The sequence below is a fragment of the Eschrichtius robustus genome, chromosome 7, assembly GCF_028021215.1.
Source record: "Eschrichtius robustus isolate mEscRob2 chromosome 7, mEscRob2.pri, whole genome shotgun sequence".
Lineage (NCBI taxonomy): Eukaryota > Metazoa > Chordata > Mammalia > Artiodactyla > Eschrichtiidae > Eschrichtius > Eschrichtius robustus.
The window spans coordinates 129,671,470-129,699,065 of record NC_090830.1 but is presented as its reverse complement, the minus strand read 5'-3'; the positions used below and the strand labels follow the sequence as shown (position 1 = coordinate 129,699,065).

General features: G+C 37.8%; 1 protein-coding gene across 3 annotated transcripts in view; it reads left to right on the top strand.

Moving 5' to 3' along the window:
* Positions 1-27,596, top strand: part of ATE1 (arginyltransferase 1) — a 163,368-nt gene that overhangs the window by 120,897 nt on the left and 14,875 nt on the right. For all 3 annotated transcript variants that reach the window (XM_068548687.1, XM_068548685.1, XM_068548686.1), the window contains exon 11: positions 3,911-4,031. In XM_068548687.1, coding sequence (XP_068404788.1) covers positions 3,911-4,031 — 121 coding nt within the window. The remainder of the gene's footprint in view (positions 1-3,910; positions 4,032-27,596) is intronic.

The following is a 27,596-nucleotide window of genomic DNA, read 5'->3' as shown; positions in this document are numbered from 1 at the left end:
AATCAGCATATCTGCATGGAATATATCTGTTTTTATCTTAAGAGACTCACAGTTGATGGCTGATTCCCCCCTCCTCGCAAAAATTTGATCTTTGCATCTTAGCCAGTCAGCATTTAGTTCTATCTTAAATTAGAAAATGGTGTCATTTGTATGTTTTGGGTTTTATTTTGTTTTTTCTTGTTTTTTTTTAACTTAAGATGATACGTTTCCCTTTTACTAGACATTCTTGGGATTCTCTTCTTTTATATGCTGCCATCACAGTAGACAAGATACACCATCCATTTTTATTACTGTTTCCTTATTCATATTGGTAATCTTTTTGTACTAAATGCAGAATCATAGAATAATTAAGCAAGAAGAACCAGAAAATTCTGCAAATGAAGAGCAATAAGGGGGGTTTAGCTCTACCAGATATTATATTAAAATATAATATAAAGCTTTAATATTTAAAACTATATGGCACTGGTACATGATTACACAGACAGAAGTGTAACAGAATAAATAGAAAGTCCAGAAAGAGATCTAAATATATTTGGAAATTTAGTAAGTTAATCAAAAAGACATTTTAAATTTTAAATCAGTGGGGAAAATAATTGTTTAAACAATGATGTTGAGGCCACTTGGTAAACATCTGAAAGAAATTAGGTTGGATCCTTTTCTTCTACCTTACACCAGAATAAATTCCAGATGGAGCATAAATGTAAATGCAAAATTGTGAAACCATAAAAGTACTAGAAAAAAACCATGAAAATGTTTTTATAATCTTGGAGTGAAAGTGACCTTTTTAGTTATATTACAAAGCCCAGATGCCATTTTAAAAAATGATAAATTTGACCATTTACCAGATTTCTACATGGCAAAAGAGCATGGCACACACAGTCGAAAGACAGACAAACTAGGAAAGTACAACATATTTTACAAACTAAGGGTTAATTTCCTTAATATATAAAGCATTTTTCAATTACTAGGACCATAAATCTAACAACAAAATGGGCCAACTTTATAGGAAGAAAAATACAAATTTCTTTAAACATATGGAGAGATACATAGTGCAAATTAAAACCACAGTGAAATGCCATTTCTCAGATTGGCAAGAGATAGAAAGTTTTGATAGTACGCTGTCGATAAGAATGTGGGGAAAGTAGCACTTGCATACATAACATTGCTGATGGAAATATAAAACGGCACAACTTGAGTGGAAAACAGTTTTGTGCTATAAAACTTAAAACCCTTATACCCAGCAATTCCAATCCAAGGAGTTTACCCTAGACATAGGCACAAATGATGTGTATACAAGAATATTTATTTTATCCCAAATGGTTATGCCATTTTAAACCAACGCAAGTTCTAGATGGTCCAAATCCTTGCCAGAACATGTTTATTCATCTTCTAAATTTTAGCCATTCTAGTGGGTATTCAGTGGTATCCTATTATAGTTTTAAGTTGCATTTCTGGAAACTGATGTTGGGTTTCTTAGGTATTCATATATCTTTGGCAAAATTTTTTAAGTCTTTCGCCTTTTAAAAAATTTGGATTGTTCTTATTACTGAGTTGTTAAATTCTTCATATGTTTTGGATACAAATATGTTGTCTAATACAACAGGTTTTCTTAATATTTTCCCCAATCTTTGGCTTGCCTATTTATTTTCTTAGTAAGTTTTTGAAGACAGTGTAATTTTGATGAAGTCCAATTCATCAATTTTTTCTTTTATGGTTAATGCTTTTTGTGTTCTAAGAAATCTTTGTATACTCCAATGTCAAGAAAATTTACTCCTTTTTTTTCCCTTAGAAGTTTTATTTCTTTAGGTTGTATATTTAGCTTCCCCCCACCCCCATTAGATTCTCAAAATAGTCCATAACCAAAAAGGAAAAAAAAAAAAAAAAAAAGATTTAGAACCACTGCTTTAGACTGCTATCTAGTGTTCAGATTTGTTAATGTAGACAGCACCGCATCATACTGTCCCTTTTCCCAACAAAATAGTTTCTGAATTAATGGAGAGAATGACATTGCTTTTGAGAAGGTAGATAATCAGTGGAATAACTGGCTTTATTACACCTCCTAAGTAAATTAGTAATTCATTTCTAAATAACCCTGTGCTTCGAATTTTAATATTAGATGAGTGTGTGCTCCACCTGGGCCTGCCCCTTCTAGGTGACCTTTATTGCTCTAGGACAGTAAGGCATCAGCAATGCCGTGAACACTGCAGGAAGATCAGAGTCAGAGACTTGAGTTGTGGTCTTCATACTGTCATGCCTTCTGTCTCAGCCAGCAAGCATTCCCATTTCATCTAGAATAAAGTCCAAAACATGATTTCTGAAGCTGGTCCCCAACCTACCTTTTCATTTCCGCAGTGCTCTGCTATTTCATGTTCCCCAGTTATCTTGTACTAGGCCCAACTCTGCATCTTTGTTTATGCTGTAATCTTCATCTAGATTGTTCTCATTCCTTTTCAGCCTGCCCCAGACTTAGCCAGTGAATCTGTTAAGTTCCCATTAAAACTCCATATCCTCCTTGAACTCTTCTCCCAACCTCTTGAAAGGAATTAATTTGTTTGCATGCGTTTTATGTACGGTCTCTCCATTAGCTTACAGACTTCTGAATGTTTTGAATGCTGGGAGGATGTGGTGTTCATTTTAAACCTAAGTGATGCTTCACTAGTTGCTCACACATGGTAGGCTGGTTATAGAGCACCTTTCTGATATAAAACCGTGTAACAGTGCTAAGCCCTTAAGCAGCAGTATTCGTTGTCATGGGGTTTGCACTAGATAGTGTTTTTCAAACTCTGAGCTTGTGACCCATTTGCTATTTGTGAAAGCAATTTTGGTGTTAAATAGTCCAAGAGCATCATTTTAAAAAAATGAAGTAGAGTAGAAAAGAAAATAAAGGATTACATAACATGGGTAAGCATTCTACAGTAAAAGATTTGTTTCTAGTTTTATATTTGCATATAAGTTTACTAGGTTGTAATGTAAAATGTATTTCTTACTATGGGTTGTAGGTTAAAAAAATTGAAAACTAATGTTTAGATTTAACCTCTATAATGAATTTTGAATTTTAAAATTTAGAGAAGTGATATGTGGAATTTTAATTAACTGATATTTCTAAAAATTTTCACTAAATGATTTCACATAATTTGCACTGTCCTCTGTTAACTGGCTACCAAATTACCCTTAGGTGAATGATTTTTTTCTCCAGTATCTGTTGTATAGTCTTTGTTTTATATTTGGGGTACATGATTGGGCTATAAATACATAAATCATTTTTTCTAAAATAGAGTGTTTGAAGAAACTTTAGAGGATTATTATCACAGATATTTCCCTGAAATTTTTGTAATTTAAAACATTTTTTCTTTCTTTACATTTATCAGTCTAGATTGCTCATGGAAGCATGTTGACCAGACAGTACTTTTTATAGTACATTAGAATGGAAAGAATATTATCAGCTGAGCTTACAAATTTAAAAAATTCTGACTAAGGATAGTGAAATTCCATTTTGGAAAACATTTATTTCATATGTAAATTATAATGCTGTCAAATATGAAATTTCACTTTGTTATTAGCTAGCACTTAAGAGACAACTTGAATTTGAAACTGGGTATTCTTAGCAATCAGCTCAGCAAGAATCATATGTTGAATATTTCTTCCAAAAGAAAGTAGAAACTCAAATCTTCCAAATGAACACAGGCATCCCGAATGGCGATACATTTGTTTGAGAGCCTTTTAATCAAATGTGCATTCTTGAGCTGGGAAAGCAATTACTAATAGGGTTGTTTAGTATTTACAGTAAAGCTGTTTCTGGTTGACTTCATTTAACTTTGTGATTAAAACTTTTCCTGGAATTCTGGAGCCTAGTAACTAGGAAGTTACTGCGTTAGTAATGCCTGTGCCTTTTTTCTTCACTTCTCTTTAGGGTCAGTATCGACCGTCTGATTTGCTGTGTCCTGAGACATATGTTTGGGTACCCATTGAGCAGTGCCTGCCTTCACTTGAGAACTCCAAGTACTGCCGTTTCAACCAGGACCCAGAAGCAGGTATGTTTGGAGCAGAGCTTGGCCGGAAATCATTGGCTTTGTTTCAGAATCCGCTTGCGTGGTTGTGACCCTTAACAGGGTCTGGTAGCTTTTTATATAGTGTAGAGTGTGCGTGAGTGCCTGCGCACGGACATGTGTGTGTTTGTCAGATAGAAGGAGACGCCGCGTGTGCATTCACACACAACACTCACAGTCATGGTTTTGCAAGTAAATGCAGAAGCCTCATGTGCTTGTGCTACTTACTGACACAGCTTCTTCCATTTGGTTGTTTTCACATGCTTTGAGGGCTGTTCTCACTGTTCTCCATTACTTTTACAACTATCACAGTGCATAAAAATTGTTCACTGGATTATTTAGCCAATGTAAAGAAGATAGAAATATCAACCAGTTGGTCCAAATAAAGTTGTGGAATGGTTTCACGAGGGCCAGCCGGCTGTGATGGGTTTTGTGATGATACTTTCTTGACTTCTTGCATCTCTGGTGCTTCTTCTTTTCTGTCCTTTCTTCTGTCTCCTGCCCAGAATAGCCCCAGCCATATTTTATCTCCTATTATTCTCCTTTGGATACTGTGCACTGGTAGCAGGTACAGACACTAAAAGTATAGCCCTGGAGCCAGACTTCCTGCATTCAGACCCTAACTCCATCCTCAGCTGGTAAACTGGGTCCCCTTAGGCAGTTTAATAATCTCTCTGGCCTCAGGTTCCTGGCCTTCAAAATAGAGATAATAATAAGACCTTTCATATTGAGCTATAATGAGGATTAAAATAAGACAAACACGTTGAGAATAGCCCCCTCTTATTGTTGTGTTGGTGATTGTTAGGCAGGTTAGGGTGCTGCATCCCGTGTATGCCACAGGTTTCTTCTGCATTTGCCTTTATGTGCCCTGATCCCTCTCTCCGAGGAAGCACGCAGATCTGTTGCCCTCCCTGTCATCTGAGTGCCCCTCACCGTTTATAGCAGTTCTCCTCTGCACGGCCCTCCCCACCCTCACCGTGTTCGCTGTGGCTTTGCTCGTCAGGCGCAAGTCATGATGCCTTCCTGCCCTGTGATGAGCTGCATTAAGTTGTACTGCATGTCTTCCCCCAGGCTGAAGTTCCTGGGTGTTTCCGTGGATGCTTTTCGACCTTTCTGTCTTCACAGCCCACCAAAGGAGATGCCCGATGCATAAATCCTTAAGAACACAAACATTTTCCTACTAGCCACCTGTGGTTTAGGCTAACTTTAGGAAAAAGAAGGAAAGAGGAATGGAAAGGTCAGGGAAAAGGAAGAAAGTAAATGGACAAATCAAATAGGAAGACAAAGAGGACAAGGAAAGAAATGTAGTCAATTCTTCTGTTCTAAGATGTGCATTTTTTTTTTTTCCACAAATCAGGTTTTCTTTCATTAAAAAATTGGTTCATGTACCTTTGTATTTTGTTATCTCCTGGAAAAGCTGTTATGAAATCAAGAGTGGGCACTTCTTACACATGATGATACCTTAGAATCTGATGAAGAGTGGCCATAGGGGCCCATATGCCAGGCACCTCGAGGTTAGCTCCAGGTTTTCTAGATATTTAGGTTTCGTAGAGCAGCCAAAGCTTTGCATTCCTGTACCTTAAGTTACTGATCAGAGTTTCATTCTAAGTTCTACCGCATTGATTAAATAGATTTGTTGCTTTAAAACAAACGTATTGAATTTGTCAGTTAGTTTTGGAGTCAGGCTCAAAAGGCAATAGTATTTTAGAGGAAAGCATATACAGTTGACCCTTGAACAACTTGGGGGTTAGGCGCCAACCCTCCACCCAGTTGAAAATCCATGTATGACTTAGGGTTGGCCCTTTGTACCTGCATCCTCAGATTCAACCGACCCTGGATCGTGTAGTGCTGTAGTATTTCCTATTGAAAAAATCCGAGTATAAGTGGACTTAATGCAGTTCAACCCATGTTGTTCAAGGTCTACTGTACCTAACCACTGTATCCCCTCAAAAAAATTTTTCCCTTTATCTTTTCTCAAGGTCAGGTCAGGTCAGAGCCAGTTCCTGTGGCGAAAATTGTTGAACATCTTAGTACATTGTTTGATGTTCACATGTAAAAATTTGTCTTTATAAGTTCCTTCCAACTGAATAATAATATGATCTCAAATTGGTTCTGACTCCCAAACTTATGACACAGTTTCACCTTCCCTTTTTCCCTCTTGATCTATTTTCTTTAAAATAGATCTGCTTCTCTTCTTGCGTATACTTGGAGATTAAAACAGTCACAGGCTCTCCCTGTTTTATAAAGTTGAAAAGGTGACTGCATGATTTCCATGTACTAAATGGACATTCAAGTAAAGATTCATTCATGTTAATATATTTTGAATTCATTTTCCAAAGTAAGCACTAATGAGCATTTCATGGCAAAGAAAATTTAGTCTCATACCTGCAGGTTTTGTCCAGGACGTACAACACCCTGGTGACTGAGGAATATACAGCCTGCTCCTTTCCTGTGATCTAAGTTCCATTTCTTATGACAGTAGCTGTAGCTCTTAATATTCATTGCTTAGGATTCATTTACAAAAGCCAGAGGAGTTAATTTCTTTGATAATAGTGCTTCCAAGGAAATGAAGATCCTTTTCCATATGCTGAAATTGTTGGAACTTTGAGGAGAACACCATACAGTTTTATCAGTATTGAATATCACAGTCCAGAAACTATTTGAAATCAAACTTACATCCTGTGGTTTTAGGAAATTAAAATGCAGTTACATGCTGGAATGTATTGAGCATGCTGTGAAACATGGTCATTTGAGATTCAAATGGCAATCTGTGAGAAACTGCTCTCTTCTCTGGGGCCAGTTTTACTTTTACATGACCCAAACTCTGACTTAGAAAATACAGAACTTAATATGGGCAATACTGTTAGTCGGCGTGGTGCTTTTTTCACTAAATCTTGTTTCTCCTTTCAGCTGTTCAGTAGTTAAATTTCTCTGCAAAAGGCACAGCTGATCACCATGGGTGTCTGTAAAACAGACTTTGGTTACAAGGTGCATCAGTGGCCCTTGCAGGAAAAATTACCTTTTCCCCCTGTCCTGAATTGCTGAGAACGTCTGGAAATCCTATGCTTCCCTGCCCTGAACCCATGCCCCCCAACCCCGCATATTTTGGGGATTCGGGTTCTATGGTTATTTGCTCAGCTAAGAAGTCTGCCGCACAATAAAAACCTATTGTTTTTACTGCTTTACAGTACCATCGGGGGAGGGGCTGGCAAACTGAAGTAATTTGGGAAATTTTAAAGAGATTCTTTTGTTCATAAATAAGTCTTTTGTTTTTCAATTCAGGACCTCTGCCTACTCTAAATAAAGGATTTCAGAAGTTCCTCAAATGATTTTTAAGTAAACGTTTGCTAGGTTGCTTTTTAAATTGATAGTTGGATATGTATAGATTTCAAAAATTCTGCATCACAGTTACATCATACTTTTTTGGATTAAATTATTTTTTAAAATATTTACTGGAAACACTAGTAGAAAACTTGTTCAAATGCATAAAACCGCTACTAAGAAGGAAATGAAAATGATCCACATTCTCGTTGTACAGCAGTAATCATTGTTAATTTTTGTATGCTCTCCTGATCTTTTTTTCCTGTGCATGTAGCTGTGTGAGTTTTTTAAGAAGCAAAACAAGAAATCATGCTTCACACTTTTGTTATTGTCCGTAATACTTTGTGTGGCTTCTTAGTTTTAGTAAAGTCAAAACTACTTGACCACGAATTTGGTCAGTCATTCAGCAAACAAATGCTACTACTTATGTGATAGTATCTAATACAGATATTTTACAAGCATAAGATTTACAAGCGTTTTACAAGAGTAAACCAAATGTTTTGGAGTTGGTTTTAGAACCATGATAAACTATGATTTGATTTGACCCTTAATGTTGCACAATATTGTACTGCCAACTAAAAATTGGCATTTGCCATCTGCCTCTGTAAGGATTAAGTCACAAACGTCTGTAGCTGCTGACCTTCAACACATCCTGAAAGGAGTTCAGGGCGGAGGTCAGGAATGAGGCACTCTGTGCTGGGGCGGGGAGGGGGGAACTGGCAGAACAGGGCTTCAGAGAGACATTTTTCAGGAGGAGGTTTTACGAGCCCCATGTCTTGCATCTCCTCATATCTAGAAAAGCACTAAAATCATGAACGGAGACACGTGCTCCTCGTGACTAGCAGCAGCCTCCTGCTGAGACGTGTGCTTGGCTGCACGCACCCCCTTCACTGACATCATATGTAACACTGACCTTGCCCCCCGCCTCTTCGGAGCAGTTCCTCAGAGCTCTCTGAGAGGCTGTCTCCCAGGCGATAGTCCTCATTTGGCCCCAAATAAAACTTAACTCACAACTCTCACGTTGTGCATTTCTTTTTCAGTCGACAGTACTATTTTTGTTGGTAGTAAAATCCTTTTGGTTCCAGTTTTACAAAATATTAGAACTTTGTTAAGCATATGGTATTTCCCAAGCACCATTCTGTGTTTTCCCCTATGTTACCTCAATTTATCCTCAGAACATAATTGAATGCTTCATCATTGACCCCTCAGATATTATTTATTGCAAAAATAATAGCTAATAATGGCTTTTAATCAGAAATGTAAAATAATTTTAATTTAAATGTTGCTCTATAATATTTTTATGGATACTTTTAGTATTTCAGAGGAGCTAATTAGAATAAGCTTTATTTCTATTTCTACTTATAATTATAGAAGTATACATTTTACCACAGATTAGTCTAGATTTCACTCTCGCTTTTCTGTACATACTTTGAAATATTTGCAAGTAATTTCCTAATTTGTCTATAATATAACTAAGTCATAAATTATTAGGATATTGAATTTTAATTTACTATTAAAAAAAACAGCACCTAATTTTGGTTTAGTGCTTTATGTACTTAACCCAGGTTAGAGAATTTCTAGGACACCTAAAATCTTGCCAGCAGCTGCCGAAAATCTAAACTAGTATAAGAAGGTTTTTCCTAATTTGGTCCCCATCCCCCGAAACTCTGAGCCTCCGAACTGTGTTATTTTATGTTGTTTCATTTGTCTCTTTTCTTCTCTCTTTATTCCATCCTTCTTTTTTGCTGGCATGGTTCCCTGGCATTTCTTCTATACTTCTGCAGTTTCTGTCATACATGCCCACAGAAAAAACAAGTCCCACTCTGACTGTGCCTTTGTGTGTGAAATAACCAGGTTCAGAAAGAGCTCTGGCCTATATTGGCTTGCTTGGTTTCTCCAAGCCTGGTAGCACGTCCCTCAAAAAAGGATGTACGTCGGCTATAATATCATCTTAATCACTGGGAAACAGTGCCTGATGAGAAAGCAAGTTTACCGAAACTCCCTAGGGCCCCTAAAAATGTGCTGCAGTGATAACTTACAGTTAAGTGGACAGTGGCCTTCTGAATTATTTTAGATGTAGAATTAAGTTGTTGTTCTTTTAATTCTCCTTGGGGTAAAAATTTTTTCAGGTCTAGATTTGAGGTTGACCTACCCATTTGAAGTTGAGAAATTAATAATGTTGATTGTTGGATACTTAATAAACGTAAATTCTTTGTTGCCAGTAAAGATGGTGCTATTGGATATAGCCAGCTGGAGATAGAATTAACATGTAGCCTACTGCATGTCATAAAGAAACCAGGCATCAAACCAAGAAAATATCTTTGGAAACTTGGCTCTTATATTTGGTGAATCTGAAGAATGTGGGTTTTTTTTTTTTTTTAAGATTTTCTTTTAAAAAATAAATAAATTTATTTATTTATTTATGGCTGCGGTGGGTCTTTGTTGCGGTACATGGGCTTCTCGTTGCGGTGGCTTTTCTTGTTGCAGAGCATGGGCTCTAGGCGTGTGGGCTTCAGTAGTTGTGGCATGCGGGCTCAGTAGTTGTGGCTCGCAGGCTGTAGAGCACAGGGGTCAGTAGTTGTGGCGCACGGGCTTAGTTGCTCCGCAGCATGTGGAATCTTCCTGGACCAGGGCTCGACCCTGTGTCCCCTGCATTGGCAGGCGGATTCTTAACCACTGCACCACCAGGGAAGTCCTGAAGAATGTGTTTTGACATGGAAAATGTAGAAAGTTACAGTCTCCTAATTTTTTCAATTTACCCCCATCCACTTAAAAATACCACTTTATTATATTATCACTATATTTTCCCACTCACCTACTTTGCAAAGATATGCTTTTTTAATCCAAATGTTATAGTGTAGTGCTAACATGACTCCTGGTTTAAAAATTAGAAGCTAGATTTCCCTAGTTGGCATGGTCTTTTAATGAGGACACTACGGAGCAAAACAAGAAGTCCTTCCTACAGTATTTATGCGTAAGAGTGAAGTAGTATAATGGTTTAATATTTGCATTTTCTATTAAAAAATGTGAAGCCAAGACTCATTAAGGTAAACTTCAACAGTTGTAAATGACTGTTCTCATTTTTAAAGGGTGTTTTAAAAGAGCCAGTCTTGCAGAGAAATTTTTAAAATACTGTTTTACAAATTTTTACCAGCCAGTCTTTGCTCAATAAGGCATGTATGTGTGAGCAGTAAGCCAGAGGCAGACTGAAATAACCTCTGAAAAGTTCTGAAAAGCAGACTTAAGATTTCCATTTAGCTATTAAAGAAATATTTCTCTGATCTCTTTCTTTTTGCTTATGGAATAGAAACAATTTTTTAAGTAATTCTTTTTACAGTCACTCACCCAGTTTTCAATATAATTAATCCTATAATAAATAATAAAAATGATTTCAGTATCATGATAGCAGGCTCAAAATTATCGTGATGCTTCAAAACATGTCTGTAAATGCTAGTTCTGCCTGGTTCTGATGTGTGGCATCTTACCGTGCTACTTTGTTTGTTTGAATGAAAACTGACATTTCTGATGTCATGAAGGGGTTGTCCAAAATATCAGTTAAAGAATAAAAATAAAGCCCATACCTGCTGTTTAAGTGCTGGATGAACTATGATATTCTGTTGAATATGAGACATCATCAATTTTAAGTCCTTTATTTTAGGTACCACTAAGAAAAAATGTTGCCAAGTAGACTATGACTCCGTAAGTTGTAAGATACATTTGGGTTTCAGAAACATCAACCACGTAAAAATGTGAATCTTAACATAGAGGAAGTGGGGTTCAGTCTGTGCACTGTAATAGCTGGCAAAGCTGTGCAGTGTTGAGGAGACTTGTTTTTATGTGTTAGAGAGCTTTGTGGCATCTTAATTCTAGGCCTTAAATATGTTATAGATGGAGTGTGCACTTAACGTATCAGAGTTGGAAGACATCGATTTCAGATGCTTTTATATGCAAATAAGATTACTATCATTGATGATAGTAATAGAGTTCTTTTAATACTCTGATCTAGGTAGTTTAGAAAATTTGGTGAAGACATGTAACTACTTTACAAGGATATTTTATTGTAATAAAAGTGAAACCTTTTCAATACCCCAAATCATTGAAATTCTGTAAGCATTGTCCATCTCCATACATTCTGGTTTAAAACAAATTAAAAAAAATTTTTTTAACTTTGTGTGATGTTGGAAGGCAGCAATAAAAGTAGAGAATTTAAAAACTGCTTAGCCAATAAATTTAGTGATCTCTGACAACTGATGGAATGCTTAAAGATTAAATAAGTAAAGAAGGGGCAAAAGATGATATCCCAGGATGTCATCAAGCTTGTCATCAGCCCTAAAATAATTTGCAGTTGACTGAACATTTTCCTACCTTGTGAATTATCAGTAAATATTCTGTGTTTTGGAGCCTGCGTCACTTGATATTCAATACAGTGCCTATTACCTATTGGAGAAACTGACCCAAAGACAAATGTAACAACCTGAAGGTTTCCGAAATCATTCACACCCAACTTCAGTGTAAGAATGGAGCCTCTGCATTTGCCTGCAAGGTATATTTAAACTGTTTAGCTTCTGTTTTGTGGATGTTAATATTCATTCTCTCTACAGAAAAATAAGCAAGCTGTAACATGAAGGTATGAAAAAGTCTGTTTATTTTATGAGTGTTCTTTTATGTGATGCTGGCAAAATGTTTTTAATATAAACATGGAAACTTGGGTAGAATTTCTGTTCTTGTAAGAAATGTATTTTCCTAGCTGCCATTCGTTTGAAATAGACATCGTAGGGGAGACTTGACTTGTTCATGCTTCTGTGGAGTGTTCACTAATAATAAAATGAAATTTGTCTGTAAATAGGAAGGACAATGTTGACAGTAGGGAAAGAATTAAGTTACCTGCTTTACTAACCCCTAGCAAAATAAGAAAACAAGGATAAAAATCTGAGCACTTCTAATGCTAAAGAGACTGTCTTAGCCTGGTTTCTTTCTGGAAGCAGATCCTGAAACATGGGACTGCATTCAGATGATTTATTTGAGAAATTGTCTTGGGGAACAGGAGTGGGGGACTGGGGAGAGTGAACTAGGGGAGGGGGAAAAGAATAGAAGGATGTGTTATTGTGTGAGCTACCACTTTAAGGACTGGATTTCAGTCCTTTTGAGAGGACTGGTGTGTGTCTCAGAGTTGGCCACCCGAGGGACCACAGGAAGAAGTACTTGTCCGCTGGCTTCCTCTCCACTGGCCATTGGTTGTCTCATTGGGTGTTAACGCCTCTGCACTTTAAACTTGTATCTGTACATTTGCAGAGCAGACTCCTATGGGCACTGCAGGCTCCTGCCTCTGAAAGGCAGGAAGCAAGAGAGGCAGACCTTGCCCATCTGTCCTTGATAGAACTGTACGCCATAGTTGTAGCATGAGTTGGAAGTGAGGCCAAGGGGATATAAGAGGCAGTCCCAAGAGGTTTCTAATATAGGAAAGGTATAGAATGAGGTGGCATGTCCCTGATGTCAGTTGACCATGTCAGTTGCATTAGGGCAGATAGAGTAAGGACCGCAAACGTGAGAAAGTAGTGGACTCTTTTTAAAAAAAAAAAAAAAGAAAAGAAAAAAGCTAGCTTAATTTTAAATAGTCAGAGGAGCCAACGCAAGAATTAGAAACCTAAATTTGAAGTCATAAATTCATTCATTCAACAAGTATTAAGCCAGGCATTGTGCTTTATGATGGGGTGTAAATTACTCATCCTGGCCCTCAGGGAATTTAGCAAAGGACACTCTGACAATTTCAGTAAAATGTGATAAGTAGCATATTAGGGGGAATAGAAGATGCAATTAATTCACATAGGAGGGTCCTCAACCCAGATTTGGACAGGGCGTGGGAGGGCAGGGAACACTTTTTGGATGAAGTGATCTAAGTTAGAATTTAAAGGGACAGAATTCAAGAGCTCTAGGCAGAGAAGACTTATTCAGAAGGTCTGGGGAGCAGAGAGCACTGCTAGAGTTTAGAGTGGGCCTGGGCTCGGAGCGGGGAGATGTAGCTGGGCAATGCAGGACTTTGTAAATCATTGTGCGGAGTTCAGCTTTTTCTTCTGAAAGCACTGGAAGGCCATAAAAAGTTCTAAGTGCTGAGTGACATCAGCAGATTGTCATTTCTACTCCACATGTGGAGAACGAATGGGACTTAGTTAAGACTGGAGGTAGGAAGACCAATTAGGAGGTTTTGCATACAGTTCTCTAAGCAGAGGATGATGGTGGCCTGGACTAGGTTGGGAATGATTGGGAGCAGAGAGGGAGTGAAAGGCTAGTAAAGCTCTTCCGGAGGTAGGATCCACAGGACTGGCTGGCTACTTGTGTCTGGCAATGGGGGGAGACAGAGTTGTCAGGAGAGTTTTATGGGTTCTGACAGGAACTGAGTTAATGCTGACTTCATTCCTGAAATGAGGAACTTGGAAGAGGAGCAGATTTTTTGGAGAAGGAAAAGAATAGTGAGTTCTGCTTTGGACCTGTTGAATTAAAAGGTGTTAGAAGACATCCAGTAGAGGTGTTGGGAGGCGCCACTGTCCCTCTTCCTCACTGTTGCTCTCAGAAGATTAAAATTTTTTTTTATAAATTTATTTATTATTTTTAATACTTATTTATTTTTGGCTGCATTGGGTCTTCGTTGCTGGGCGTGGGCTTTCTCTAGTTGCAGTGCGCGGGCTTCTCATTGCGGTGGCTTCTCTTGTTGCGGAGCACAGGCTCTAGGCGCGCGGGCTTCAGTAGTTGTGGTGTGCGGGCTCAGTAGTTGCGGCTCACGGGATTTAGAGCACAGGCTCAGTAGTTGTGGTGCATGGGCTTATTGCTCCGTGGCATGTGGGATCTTCCCGGACCAGGGCTCAGACCCGTGTCCCCTGCATTGACAAGTGGATTCTTAACCACTGCACCACCATGGAAGTCCCCAGAAGATTAAAATTTCAGTTTTAGTTTTAGGTGAAGCCAAGTAGTTTCAGATAGTGAACTCTTCACTCTAGGCCACTGCTAGAAATGCACTTTACACTGTGACATAATACACATTTCCTGGAATACCTGTGCACACGCGCGTGCTCCCACACACACACGTAGCTGAAGCAAAAATATGTTGAATGGTACTCACTGTTACTCATATGATGCACTCTAGTGTTTTTGAATTTGTTGTAGTTTTTTTTTTTTTTTTTTAAGAAATGCTGTTCACAGTCTATTACATTGATTCCCTAACCGTAAATACCACCCACAATTTGAAAAACACTAGTCTGGGAGAACTAAGAGATGAGGGGGCCTGGATTGTCACTCCAGCTCTTCTACTTCTTCTATTTTTGGTAGAAGTAGTAGTGGTAGCAGTGACTGGTGTGGTTAATATTTCCTGGTCCAAGCACTGTGCTAAATGCTTATCGTGTATCATCTTCCTTCATCCTCACGATGCCTCTCTTGCTCTTTCCCCTAAATCAGTATTCATGAGGCAAACAGCTGGTTAGAGTTAGAAAGGGGTCAGGATGGGGAGCACATATTAGAATATTCCTGTCACTGGAAAGACCTGTATAAATGACTAACTAGACATCTCACAGTTGTAGTTAACGGGAGGCCTCTGCTTAGTGGTGGATATTGTCTGTACATATTGGGTACATCCAGCCCATTGCCCTGAATGCCGAGGTTGGACCAGAGAATGTACCAACGCAAGCGAATTACTGTCCTGAGAGGCCGTATTTGAGTGACCGGTTACAACCCTGCACAGCTTCAGTGGAGGGCTTCCACATCAGATATTTGGAGTCTGTATGATGAAATTCAAGTGTTAGAAGTAATGGGCTCACTCATTAAAAGACTGAGGAAAGCTTTGGCCCTAGGCAAGGACTATATAGGCAAGGGAAAAAAAAAAATAGTACAAGTTTAAAGCCATTTTTATTTAATAGTAGCTGTACCTCTCTGGGCTTTCCTTGTCTGTTGCTAACAGGCCTCTTCTCTGTTTCTTAATTCTAGTGATATCAATAACTAAGATATCAATCTTTCTCATGGTTTTCATTTTGTGTTTTATTCTTAGGTATATACACATACATGAGCTTTGGGTAAGAAATGTCACTTGTTTATTGATGGGTGACAGGTTGGTTTTTTTCCCCCCCTCTCCTCTGTTACAGTAGATTCAGACTTAGGACTGTAGCACAGATTTTTACATTCTTATAAAGGAGTCTCCTATCAATCTTGGTCAAGATTTTAATATTTTTATATTTTACTGGGGTCTAATTTTGTAATTTTATTGATCAAGTATTCCAAAAATTATGTCCCTAACTAGCTGTTTAACTGAAAACTGTGCAGAACTAAACAAAATTCTATTCTGTGGTATCACACAATAGTATCATTGTTTATCACATACGTTTTAGCAAACTACACAGTCATATGCCTTATTTTTAAAATAACTCTTCACTTTTCTTTTATTTGTAATGTAACAGTCTTTGTTTACCAAACGTCTGGATTCTCCAGATGTGTCTGCCTTTTGAGAAAGATGTGACCTTATAGGCTTGTCTCCTTGGACAAACTCTGGACTGAAATACTATGCATGATGATTTTATTACACAGTCAAAGATGCTTTTTAAAAAATATTTTACTCTAAGTAAACATTTGAATATGCTAGGGAAAATTTAAATAAAGACAGTTTGTGTTTTCTTCTCTCAGTTCCTATTAGCTCACTCAGTGTCAAGCTGCATAGTTAATGTCTTCGCAGACCACAGCAGAGTCATTTAATGCAGTAGTCTGAGCCTTAATGTCTAGAACTCTGAGTTCTAATTTCACAGTTAGATCTAAGTTAAGTTCCCTTCTTAAGAAGAAAATCTCTCTCTTCCGAAGAGTAGGTTGTGAAGTGTGACAATGCTTATGAAAGAATGTAATGAAAGTGCTTCAAAGAGCTGTGAAATAACACTTGTGCTATTTAAACTTTCTCATCAGCATTTTTCTCACCTGCCATCTGTACCAGCCTTATCAATCCAAAGCAAATTATTGCTCTTATTGGAGCTTTGATCTTCATTTTAAAGTAATGCCAGGTAATTCCTCCGCGCTCTGAATAAAACCAAAGAAAAATTTTCCAGGTTAATAAGTTAGAGGGTATGGGGAGGGAAAGAAAGGATTAGATACTGTGATATACTGACTAAATGTAAATAAGTTATGTTTGAGCTAGTTTACTAAATTTGCAATATCCTTGTCCTTTAAAATAATGAAATGTTTTCAGAAAAAGTCTAATGATTATAAATTGAACTATATTTTTAATGTCTCTTTTAAAAAACACCCTATTGTTACATCCATTTTGTGAATCCTTTGATAAAGGCTCTTTGCAATGCAGTTAGTCACCATGTTATATTGTCATTTTAAAAATTAGGATTTTTGAAAATGTTTCCTTAAAGCACTTAAACTGCATTCAAGAAGGCAAGTAAAAGCAGAAGGGACCATTTAGTTTATTTGTACTTTTTGAATTTGCCACTGGTGCTAGAGTTTGTTTTGAGAGATAGTCCTGTCTTTAAACTACAAACTGCAGCCATTTCTTTTATAACTATTTAAATCTGAAACTGTTTTAAGACTTATGAAGAAGTACTTGGATTATAAGAAGAGTTCTTATAGATTGATTTTAAACTTTAAGAAACTAGAATTTACTTTAGAAAGTCTCAACTTTTAGGGACTTTGTGTAGCTGAGCAACATGAAGACAAGACTTCATGTCTTGTCAGAATCTGTGTCTTTGTCAGAATCTGTGTCTGTGTCAGAATCTGTCAGAGCTGAAGGGGGGACACAGGAAAGAGACCCAGGAATGGCCTGGAACAAAACGGAGTTTCTTCTCATGCTCCTGCTGTCCAGAGGTTTTCTATATTGATGGTAAAATTTTGCCGTAACTGACTTTGGCTGCTGGTTAGCTTGCTTATTTAATGACAAGAAAGGAGTTTTAATGTTCTTATTATAGTACCCCCTCCACCTTTTCATTGTTAAAACACTTTGCTTCAAAGTAGGCATTTTCAGTGCAATGTAATGAAAATGAAAACTTAGAGCATTCAGTCATTTGGGGAGATTTGAGTCAGCAGGTAACAAATGGATTCCATCGTAAGCAGATGGGAACTAGTGAAAGCACAGCAGAAACTCTGGAGGTGCATGGGACCGGACTGGGAGCCCCAGAAACGGTTGGGAGGGTCTAATAAAGGTTAAAGCAGAAACACCAAAACCACGGTAGCTAGAGGAGGTTAAAAGAAAACATGTTTCCTCTGAGCAAGAGGATACTATACCAGCAGACACGTGGCAAAGCTTATTCAGTGTCGTACTTTTTCTTTATCACCTTGGAGAGGGGGAGTTTGCTTTGTGGAAGTACGTTGCATGTTCCCATCTAGTATCCAGAGATAATAGAATTAAAACACTCAGGTGATTATGGGCATTGAACTGGGGGCCAGTAACCAACGGGGCTTTTGAGCAGCAGCAAAGCAGTTTGTAGCTCATGGCGGTCTGAAAAGTATCTGTAAATTCTGGTCAAGCAGTTGACTTTGGCTGTGATTCACTCTTGGGTTTGGGCCCAAACTCCTCTCTTCATACAAATCATCGGTTAAGCTTTGCCAGTTACTGAAAGATCTGGAGCATGGGTGTCCTCTACACATTGTCTTTGTTTCTGGAATTCTCAACCTCTCTGGAGAAGCCGACATAGACTAGTCCAGGATGTGAGGCGTGAGGCATGAGACAGAGCCTTTCATTCCAAGTAAGCCAGGGGCATTTTTGACAGGTTGTTTGCATTAGCATCAGTTCCTTACGTTTTACTGTGGTTAATTAACAGGAGCTTTATGAAGATTTCAGGTACCATTCTTGTTCTAAAAATGGATCAACACGGCACAATTTAAAGCTATTGTGACTGATTAATTTTAACATTTATTACACATTCAAACACGAAGGAGAATAATCCAAGAATGATTTAATTTGAGAATTCAGACATTGAGTAATAAACATGTGATACTAATTAACATGAGAATTGATAAAAGTCGGGTAGCTGCTCTGAAGATAGGTCTCTCTGCTCGTCTCTGAAGGGTGTGAGATTAGGATCAGCACCATGAACCACAGATGTTTACTTGTAGTCTACCCGGCACTGCGCCTCATATGTCTGTGTATCCCCAAAGTTCAGGGCATGTGGTGTCTGGGTGCTGATTCAGTTCCCACCCTTGAGGAGTTCACTGTCAGGTTGGGAAGGCCGTCCACATATAAACTGATAATGAGGAACTAGAATATTGTTCCTATAAATAAAAGGTTTTTTTTTTTTTTCTGCATTAAAAAGCACCATTTTTGATGGATGTGTTAAGTGGCTTGATTGTGGTGATCCTTACACGATGTACACATATGTCGAAACCTCATGTTGTACACCTTAAGTACAGTTGACCCTTGAACAACGTGTGTTTGAACTGGGTGTGTCTACTTACACGCGGATTTTTTTTCAGTAGTAAATACTTCAGTACTGCACTATCCAGGGTTAGTTGAATCCGAGGATATGGAAACGCGGATACAGAGGAACCACGTGTATGGGGGGATGCCTATAAATTACACTTGGATTTTTATGTAGAGGGTCGGTACCCCTAACCCCCACTTTGTTCGAGGGCAACTGTATATGCAATTTTAATTTTTATTTGTCAAATATACCTTAATGAAGCTGGGGGGAGAAGCACCATTTTTAAGTGGTCATAATTAAGGAGAAGAAGCTAAGGTGACATTAAGATGGCTTACAGGAACAAATTGCTGAAATTTTTAACTGCGTTTTCCCAAGCAAAGTTGACAAAAGAATAAAATGAATGCTGCATGCCCTTTCCTTCTTGCTAATTGTTTTCACATATTGAGCTTATTGCTCATTGCATTTTGGTCTCTAAATTGTGAGAACAGTTAGAAATGAATGAAAATGTAAAATCTTCGCAAAGGACATGTGGGTTATGTTTTCTCTAATTTGTTTGCATAAAAGATTTTGGAAACTTTTACTATCGCCATTAACTCTGTTCATTGGCCTTTGCACTCCTACTGTTGTTTGGCATTAAAAATAAAACCCTGAAGCATGTTTCATGTCTTGAGTAAGAAAAGCTTTAGAATCCTAGATAAACTGGATTATGGCTGGTGAATCTGGGGCTGGAAGAGGAGCTCCCTGTAACCTTGCTTCCTAGGTAAGCACACCTGTGTCTGTATTAAACATGGTTCATAACTTAACCCAGCAGGTCATCATTATTTTGGCGTTCAGAGAATCACTATTTACAGTGGGGAGAAGAGATGGCTGTGTGTAACTTGGCTTTACTTAACCTTTTGTGAAGGTTTTTGAGGGATCTAATTTGATGTTTTGTCTGTTGGCTTTTTTTTCTGACAGCCTTGGTATCATTTGCTCATGTTAAATATTACTTTATTTAAAATTTTTTTGGTAAGCTTAACCTAGGTAAGTGCCATTCTTGAGATATCTAGGTTTGCCTTAGAGGCTTGGGTGTTTTTATGCGTAAGAAATTTTAAACATTTATTCATTTGTTCATTCATTGAAAAGATACTCTGCAATGAGTGTGTGAAGTCTCATTTTGAGATTGCTCTTAATTGCAGTGGATAAATGAAAGGTCCTGATAAGATTTTTTTTTTCAGTTAAGGAAGTATCTTATAAATCCCCCGCTCATCTTGAATAATAAATTATTAAAAAATCAAGCACAGTGAGTTATTGTTATTAAGTCAGATCAGACATTATTAAAATTTGGCTTTATTGATCAAAGGTATTTATTTTATAGCATTGTTTGAATTTTAAACCACAAAGAAGTAATTGGTCTTTAGGTTCAAAAGCAGACAGTCTTAAACAACATGATACATAATGAAACCTGAAATATTTTAAATTTGTACATAAGGTGCTACAGTTTTGCTTTGGCTTATGAAAATCAGTAAAATCTTGAAATACTACCTTTGACCACTAATCTCAGAGGTTATTAGGGACTTTTCTGCTAAAATAACTAAACTATGAAGACTTGGCACAATGAGAACATCCTGGGTATTTTACTCTGTTGCCTTTGTGAGTGCTCGCACCCACTCGTGTGCGCTCTCCCTCTCTCTCTCTGGGGGCCGGTGGGTGGTGGTGGTGTTTCTTTCTTAATGTATCAAACAGTCCATTCCTTCTTATTGCCGCCGTAGTGTTCCATGGTGTGGATAATAGATGTATACCACGGTTTGTTTAACCATTCACCTATTGAAGGACATCAGGGTTGTCTCTAATTTAGGACTGTTACCAAAAAAAAAAAAAAAACTACTATAAACATTTGTTATACAGGTTTTTGTCTAGACTTCAGTTTTTGTTTCTCTGGGATAAATGCCTAGGAGTATAGTTGCTGAGTTGTATGGTAAGTTGTATGTTTTTAAGAAGCTGCCAAACTGTTTTCCATTTAGTTACTACCAAACTAAATGCCAGACATTTCCAAAGTGGCTGTACCATTTTATTTTACCACTAACAAAGTCTAAAAGATACGGTTTCTTCGCATTCTTGCCAGCATTTGGTTTTGTTACTGTTTTTAAATTTAGCTGTTCTAATAGATGGTTAACGGTATCTCACTGTGGTCTTATTTTGTGTTTCCCTTATGGCTAGTGATGTTGAACACCTTTTCATGTGCTTATTTACCATCCAAACATTCCCTTTGGTGAAGTGTATCCTCCTGTCTTTTGTACATTTTCTAAATGGATTGTTTGCTTTTATGTGGTTTAGTTACAAGAGTTCTTTATATATTCTAGATACAAGTCCTTACCAACTTGTCTTTTCATCCCTTTAACAGGGTCTTTCATAGAGCAAAAGTTTTAATTTTAGTGCGGTCCAGTTTATCACTTTTTTCTTTTATGTATCATGCGTTTGGTATTATGTCTAAGAACTCTTCACTAAGCCCTAGGTCTCAAATATCTTCCAAAAGTTTTATATTTTTACATGTAACATTTAAATCTGTGACCCATTTTGAGTTAATTTTTGTATAAGATGTGAAGTATAGGTCAAGATTTAATTTTTTGCCTATGGATATGCAAGTATTCCAGCCCTATTGGAAAGGTTCTTCCTCCATTTAATTCATTTTTTTTTAGTCAAAAATTGGTTGGCCATACTTGTGTGGGGCTATTTCTGGATTCTCTGTTCTGTTCTACACATCCATATGTCTACCCTTTGCCAACACTATACAGTCTTGATTGCTATAGCTATATAACAGGTCTTAGAAATTGGGTAGAATGATTCTTCTGCAACTTTATTCTTTTTCAGAATGGTTTTAGCTCTTCTAGTTCCTTTGCCTTTCCATATAAATTTTAGAATAATCTTGTCTATATCTATAAAAATACTTGTAGGGATTTTGATAGGAATTTTGTTAAATCTATATATCAATTTGAGAAGAATTGGGTATCTTCACTGTAAGTCTTATAATCCATGAAAATGGTTTATCTGTCCGTTTATTTAGATCATCTCTGATTTCTTTCACGAGCATTTTATAGTTTTTAGCATGCAAGTCCTGTACATACCTATTAAAGAGTTAGACTTACACCTAAGTATTTTTTTTAAAGCAGTTATAAGTGGTGTGGTGTTTTTTATTTTAGTTTCCATGTGTTTATTGTTAGTATATTGAAATACAGTTGATCTTTTAAAATTAATTATTTATTTCAATTGTAAAATATACATAGGATAACATTTACCATTTTAACCATTTTTAATTATACAGTTTAATGGCACTTAATACATTCACATTGTTGCACAACCATCACCCCATTCATCTCCAGAACTTTTTCATTATCCTATACTGAAACTGTACCCCTTAAACAATAACTCCTCATTCTTCCCTCCCCCAACTCCTGGCAACCGTGATTCTAATTTTGGTCTCTATGAATTTGACTGCCCTTAAGTACCTCATATGAGTGCTCTCAAACACTATTTGTCCTTTTTGTGACTGGCTTATTTCACTTAGCATAATGCCTTCAAAGGTTATTCCCTGTGGTAGCATGTGTCAGAATTTCATTCCTTTTTAAGATTGAATAATATTCTACCATACGTATATACCATATTTTGTTTATCCTTTCATCTGTCAATAGATGTTTGGGTTGCTTCCACCTTTTGGCTGTTGTGAATAATGCTGCTATGAACATGGGTGTACAAATATCTGTTTAAGTCCCTGATTTCAATCCTTTTGTGTATATACCTATTTCTGTTCTTTGGAGAAATGTCTATCAAGTCCTTTGCCTGTTTTTATTTTTTTATTTTTTTAAAATTTTTATTTATTTATTTATTATTTATGGCTGTGTTGGGTCTTCGTTTCTGTGCGAGGGCCCTCTCCAGTTGCGGCAAGCGGGGGCCACTCTTCATCGCGGTGCGCGGGCCTCTCACCATCACGGCCTCTCTTGTTGTGGAGCACAGGCTCCAGACGCGCAGGCTCAGCAATTGTGGCTCACGGGCCCAGTTGCTCCGTGGCATATGGGATCTTCCGAGACCAGGGCTCGAACCCGTGTCCCCTGCATTGGCAGGCAGACTCTCAACCACTGCGCCACCAGGGAAGCCCCCTTTGCCTGTTTTTAAATCGAAAACTGGGTTTTTTGTTGTTGACTTTTAAGACTTCTCTGTATATTCTGGATATTAATCCCTTATCAGATATGTGAATTGCATTACAGTATATTTTTGCATGTTGATCTTATATCCTGTGTCTTTGCTGAACTTACTTATAGCTCTTGTTTTATAGAGTCCTTGAGATTTTCTGCATAGACTATTACATCATATGCAAGTAAAAACAGTTTAATTTCTTCTTTTCCAATCTGTATGCCTTTTAGTTCCTTTTCTTGCCTTGTTGCATTGGCTAGAACATCCAGAGCTATTTTGAATAAAAATTGTGAGAGCAGACATCCCTGCCTAATCTTAGAGGGGAAAGTATTCACTCTTAATCAAGTTGAGGAAGATTCCCTATATTCCTAGTGTCCTGAGAGTTTTTATCGTGCATGGCTGTTGAATTTGTCAAGTGTATTTTCTGCATCAGTTGATGTCATCATGTAATTTTTCTTCTCTGTAGTAGATTATATTGACAGTTTTCGAATACTGAATCAGCCTGGCATTCCTGGAATAAACCCAACTGCTAAATTCTGTTTGCCAGCATTTTGGAAAGGATTTTTGCATGCATATTCATAAGGGATACTAGTTTGTAGTTTTCTTTTTTGTATTGCCTTTGTCTGTTTGAGTTCACTCCTTTTTTACTTTCTGAAAGAGATTGATAAAATTGGTGTTAATTCTTCTTTAATTGTTTGGTAAAGTTCTCCAGTGAAACCGTCTGGGTCTGGATATTTCTTTTTCAGGGCTTAATCGCAAATTCAGTTTCTTCACTAATTATAGGGTTATTTACATTATCTATTCCGTGTTGGGTAAGTTGTGGCAGTTTTGTGTTTTTTGCATTTATTATCTAAAAGTTTCCTTCCTTGCTAGGCTGTCCCTTTCCTGGTCCTTTGGTTAGATTGAGAAGGCTTTTCATGGTACTTTTATGTTTTTGGTCTGTATGTTGGTGTTTTAAGTTTCCAGCTTTTCCAGTATGCCATCTGGAATAAAAGGGCAATAAGAAAACACAGGGAGCTCACCACCGTGTCCTTCCTCGGGTCTCAGAGACCCTCCTGGGCTGTCACCTTCTCTCACTTTTCAGTGTCTTCTTATGTTTGTTTTATATATGATGCCAAGGGTTTTCAGTTGTACTTAGTGGGACAGTAGGGAAAAGTAGGTCTGTTTCATCTTCCTGCAAGTGGAAGCCCTCTTGTCTTTTATTTAATTTTTAAAAAGTCCAAAGAACGATTTTTTACTAGTTAGGAATTGTTTAAACTATCACGTTTGTTTTAGCAGTGCGTTCTGACTGTGTCTTGAAAAATATTAAACATGTTACAGGTAGTTAATGTGTGGTAAATGGATGATTGAGAAAAATCTGTAAATGTATTGCCTGGTAAAAATTGAACCTGATAAAATCTGATCCAAGTTTTATAAAGGGCTTTTTTTTATCACTCTACTATTACTTCCTGTATTAACTTTCAGAGTGATTATAGCAACCAGTTTTAGGTTTAAAAATTCAGAAAAGAAAATAAAGTTTTAAAAGAGTAGATCTGTGACAATAAGCACAGTTCTGATAGACGAAACTGTAACCGAACGTGGGATCCGGCTGCTCGCCGCTCAGAAGCCAATGAGGAGGCCAGGTTTGTGGAAAGGAAAGTTTGCTTTACTTTGGATGCTGTCAGCAGGGGGTGGGGGAGGGCGGACTCCTCTCCAAAGGCCGACTCCCCCCTCCCCCGACAATCAGTGGGCAAGAGCTTTTATAGACAGAGGGAGGGGGCTGCATGCAGAAACAGCACAGCCAGCTCTGACAGTCATCTTGAAAATTGGTCATCGGTGGTCTGACCAGTGTCATCTCGATTGTTTTAGGTACAGTTAATCTTCAGTTCAAGGGTCGGTTTGTTTCCATTTCTTTGAGTCCAGTTCTCGGAATTGGGGCAGCTTCTGTCGTGGCTACAGTCTGGTCATCGTGTAGTTCACTTCTTCCACCTGGCGGGGGTTTCAGTACCTATAAGACAGCTCACAGGATGTGGCTCAGAATGTTATCTGTAGCCCTTGAGGAGGAACTAAAGGTCCTTGACTATGCTTAATGACTAAACTGTAATATTTGGTCTCCTTTGACTGTTTTCCTTTGTTTCTGCATTTTCTCACTTGTCTGATTAAACTTATTCTTTGGCTAAAATTTTTCCACAGACAAAAGGCAGGCTGAGGACATGGGGAGGCAAGGACCATAGGGCGCTCCTCTGTTTTAATACCACTGTGACAGTCCCTTACTCCTGAGGTTTTGATGTCCTTAAATGGACTTTTAAGGGACCATCAATTTCTCTCTCTCTTTTTCTCATCTATTGTTAATATATTAGCTTTTTAGTCTCCACAGATTCACTTTATCATATAACAAATAAAATTAAATAGAAATCTGCTATCTTCTAATACAAAAATAGTGAATCAAAACATTATTGTAGGGCTTCCCTGGTGGTGCAGTGGTTGAGAATCTGCCTGCCAATGCAGGGGACACGGGTTCGAGCCCTGGTCTGGGAAGATCCCACATGCCGCGGAGCAGCTGGGCCCGTGAGCCACGATTACTGAGCCTGCGCGTCTGGAGCCTGTGCTCCGCAACAAGAGAGGCCGCGATAGTGAGAGGCCCGCGCACCGCGATGAAGAGTGGCCCCCGCTTGCCACAACTAGAGAAAGCCCTCGCACAGAGACGAAGACCCAACACAGCCGTAAATAAAATAAATAAATAAATTTAAAAAAACAAACAAACAAACAAAAAAAAACATTATTGTACTAAGATGTAAGATGACACCTGAGGTTTGTTTTCTCTGTGCTTGTTTGCACTATTATTAAGGCACACCTGAGTGTCATTCTCTCCATTTTTGAAGCATTAATGGGAACAGAAATGAAAAAGGGCCTTATGAATGTGGCTGTATAGGATTTTTACTGCTACATCCTTGTGGGTTTTTTTGTTTGTTTTTTAAAATAATCCTCTGTCCTGAGCACTATTTTTAAAGCCAAGTGGCAAGAAATTGTTAATGCACCCTTATATTCATACACTGATTTTTTTAAGGTGCCATCTATGTCTGACTGTATGATGAGGGAATTCTGCATCATTATCTGTAGGCCCCACTTCTAGATACTGATGATCCCACAGTGTATCCTGAGTATCAGAATTTCTTAAAGCTTCCCAAGTGATTCTAATGTGCAACCAAGGTTGAGAGAACCACTGCACTAGAATTTAGCTTACTGTATTTAATATGTGTTTTCTTTGAGAGTCTGCAATTTCCCCTATTGTTAATATCTTAAATTTTTCTTTTTTTATGAATAGACTTTTTTTTAAAAGCAGTTTTAGGTCTACAGAAAAATTGAGTCTAAAGTACAGAGTTCCTATATGCTCTCCAATCCCCCACTCCCAGTTTCCCCTATTATTAACATCTTGCATTAGTATGATACATTGTTATAAATGATAAGCCAACATTGATCCATTATTATTAACAAAAGTGCATAGTTTACATTAGGGTTCAGTCTTTGTGGTGTACATTTTATGGATTTTGAGGAATGTATAACAACATGTGTCTACCATTACGTTATTTTACAGAATTGTTTCATTGCCCTAAAAATCCCCTGTGCTCCCTCATTCATCTATCCCTCCCCTCCCAATCCCTTGGCAACCACTGATCTCTTTACTGTCTCCGTGGTTTTGCCTTTTCCAGGTTGTCATATAGTAATGGAATCATATAGAGTCTGTAGCCTTTTCAGATTGGCTTCCTTCACTTAGTAATATGCATTTAAGTTTCCTCCATGTCTTTTCTTTTCTTGATAATTCATTCCTTTCATCACTGAATGATAGTCCATTGTATGGACGTACCACAATTTGTTTATCCATTCACCTACTGAAGGAAATCTTGGCACACATTTGCTTCCACATTTTGCAATTAATGAATAAAGCTGCTATAAACATTTATTTGCAGGTTTTTGTGTAGACATAAGTTTTCAGCTCCTTTGGTCAAATACCAGGAAGCACAATTGCTGGATTATATGGTATAAGTATGTTTACCCATTCCTTTTTAATGGTTGCATACTATGATGTGTATTATTGATAATAACCCCCCCCCCCATTGATGGACATTTAAGTTTTAAATTTTTTAATTTAAATTACAAATAACGCTACAACAGAGTTTATACATCTTTTTGCACACATACTGATATTTATGTAGAAAGGACTCCTAGAAGTAGGATTGCTCTGACCAAGATAATGTGAATTTGCCCTTAGCCACACGTAGTATTATCAAGTCTCCTGAGGAAAAATTTTGGCTGAACCTGAGGATTTGGAGGTCAGACTTAAAAATGGTAATTGAATCCACGGACATGGATGAAATTTCCGAGGGAGAAAATGTAGAGCAAGAAGAAAGACCAACCTAGAACAGAACACTAACTCCCAACATTTAACAGTCAAGTAAAGAATTGCCCTGGTGGTAAGAGAATAACCAGGATAAATGGTATCAGGAAAGTGGAAGGCAGAGTGTATTTCAAAGAGGAGGAAGTGGTCCTCTGAGTTTATACTTTGCTGAGGGTGGTAAAGACTGCAATGTTTTTTTCGTGTTCAATGTCAGGGAGACCCTTTGACCTTAGGGAATAGAATGAAGGTGATTGGACCAAGATACACATTGAAGTAGCCTGTGGAGTGAGTGGGGAGGTGAGG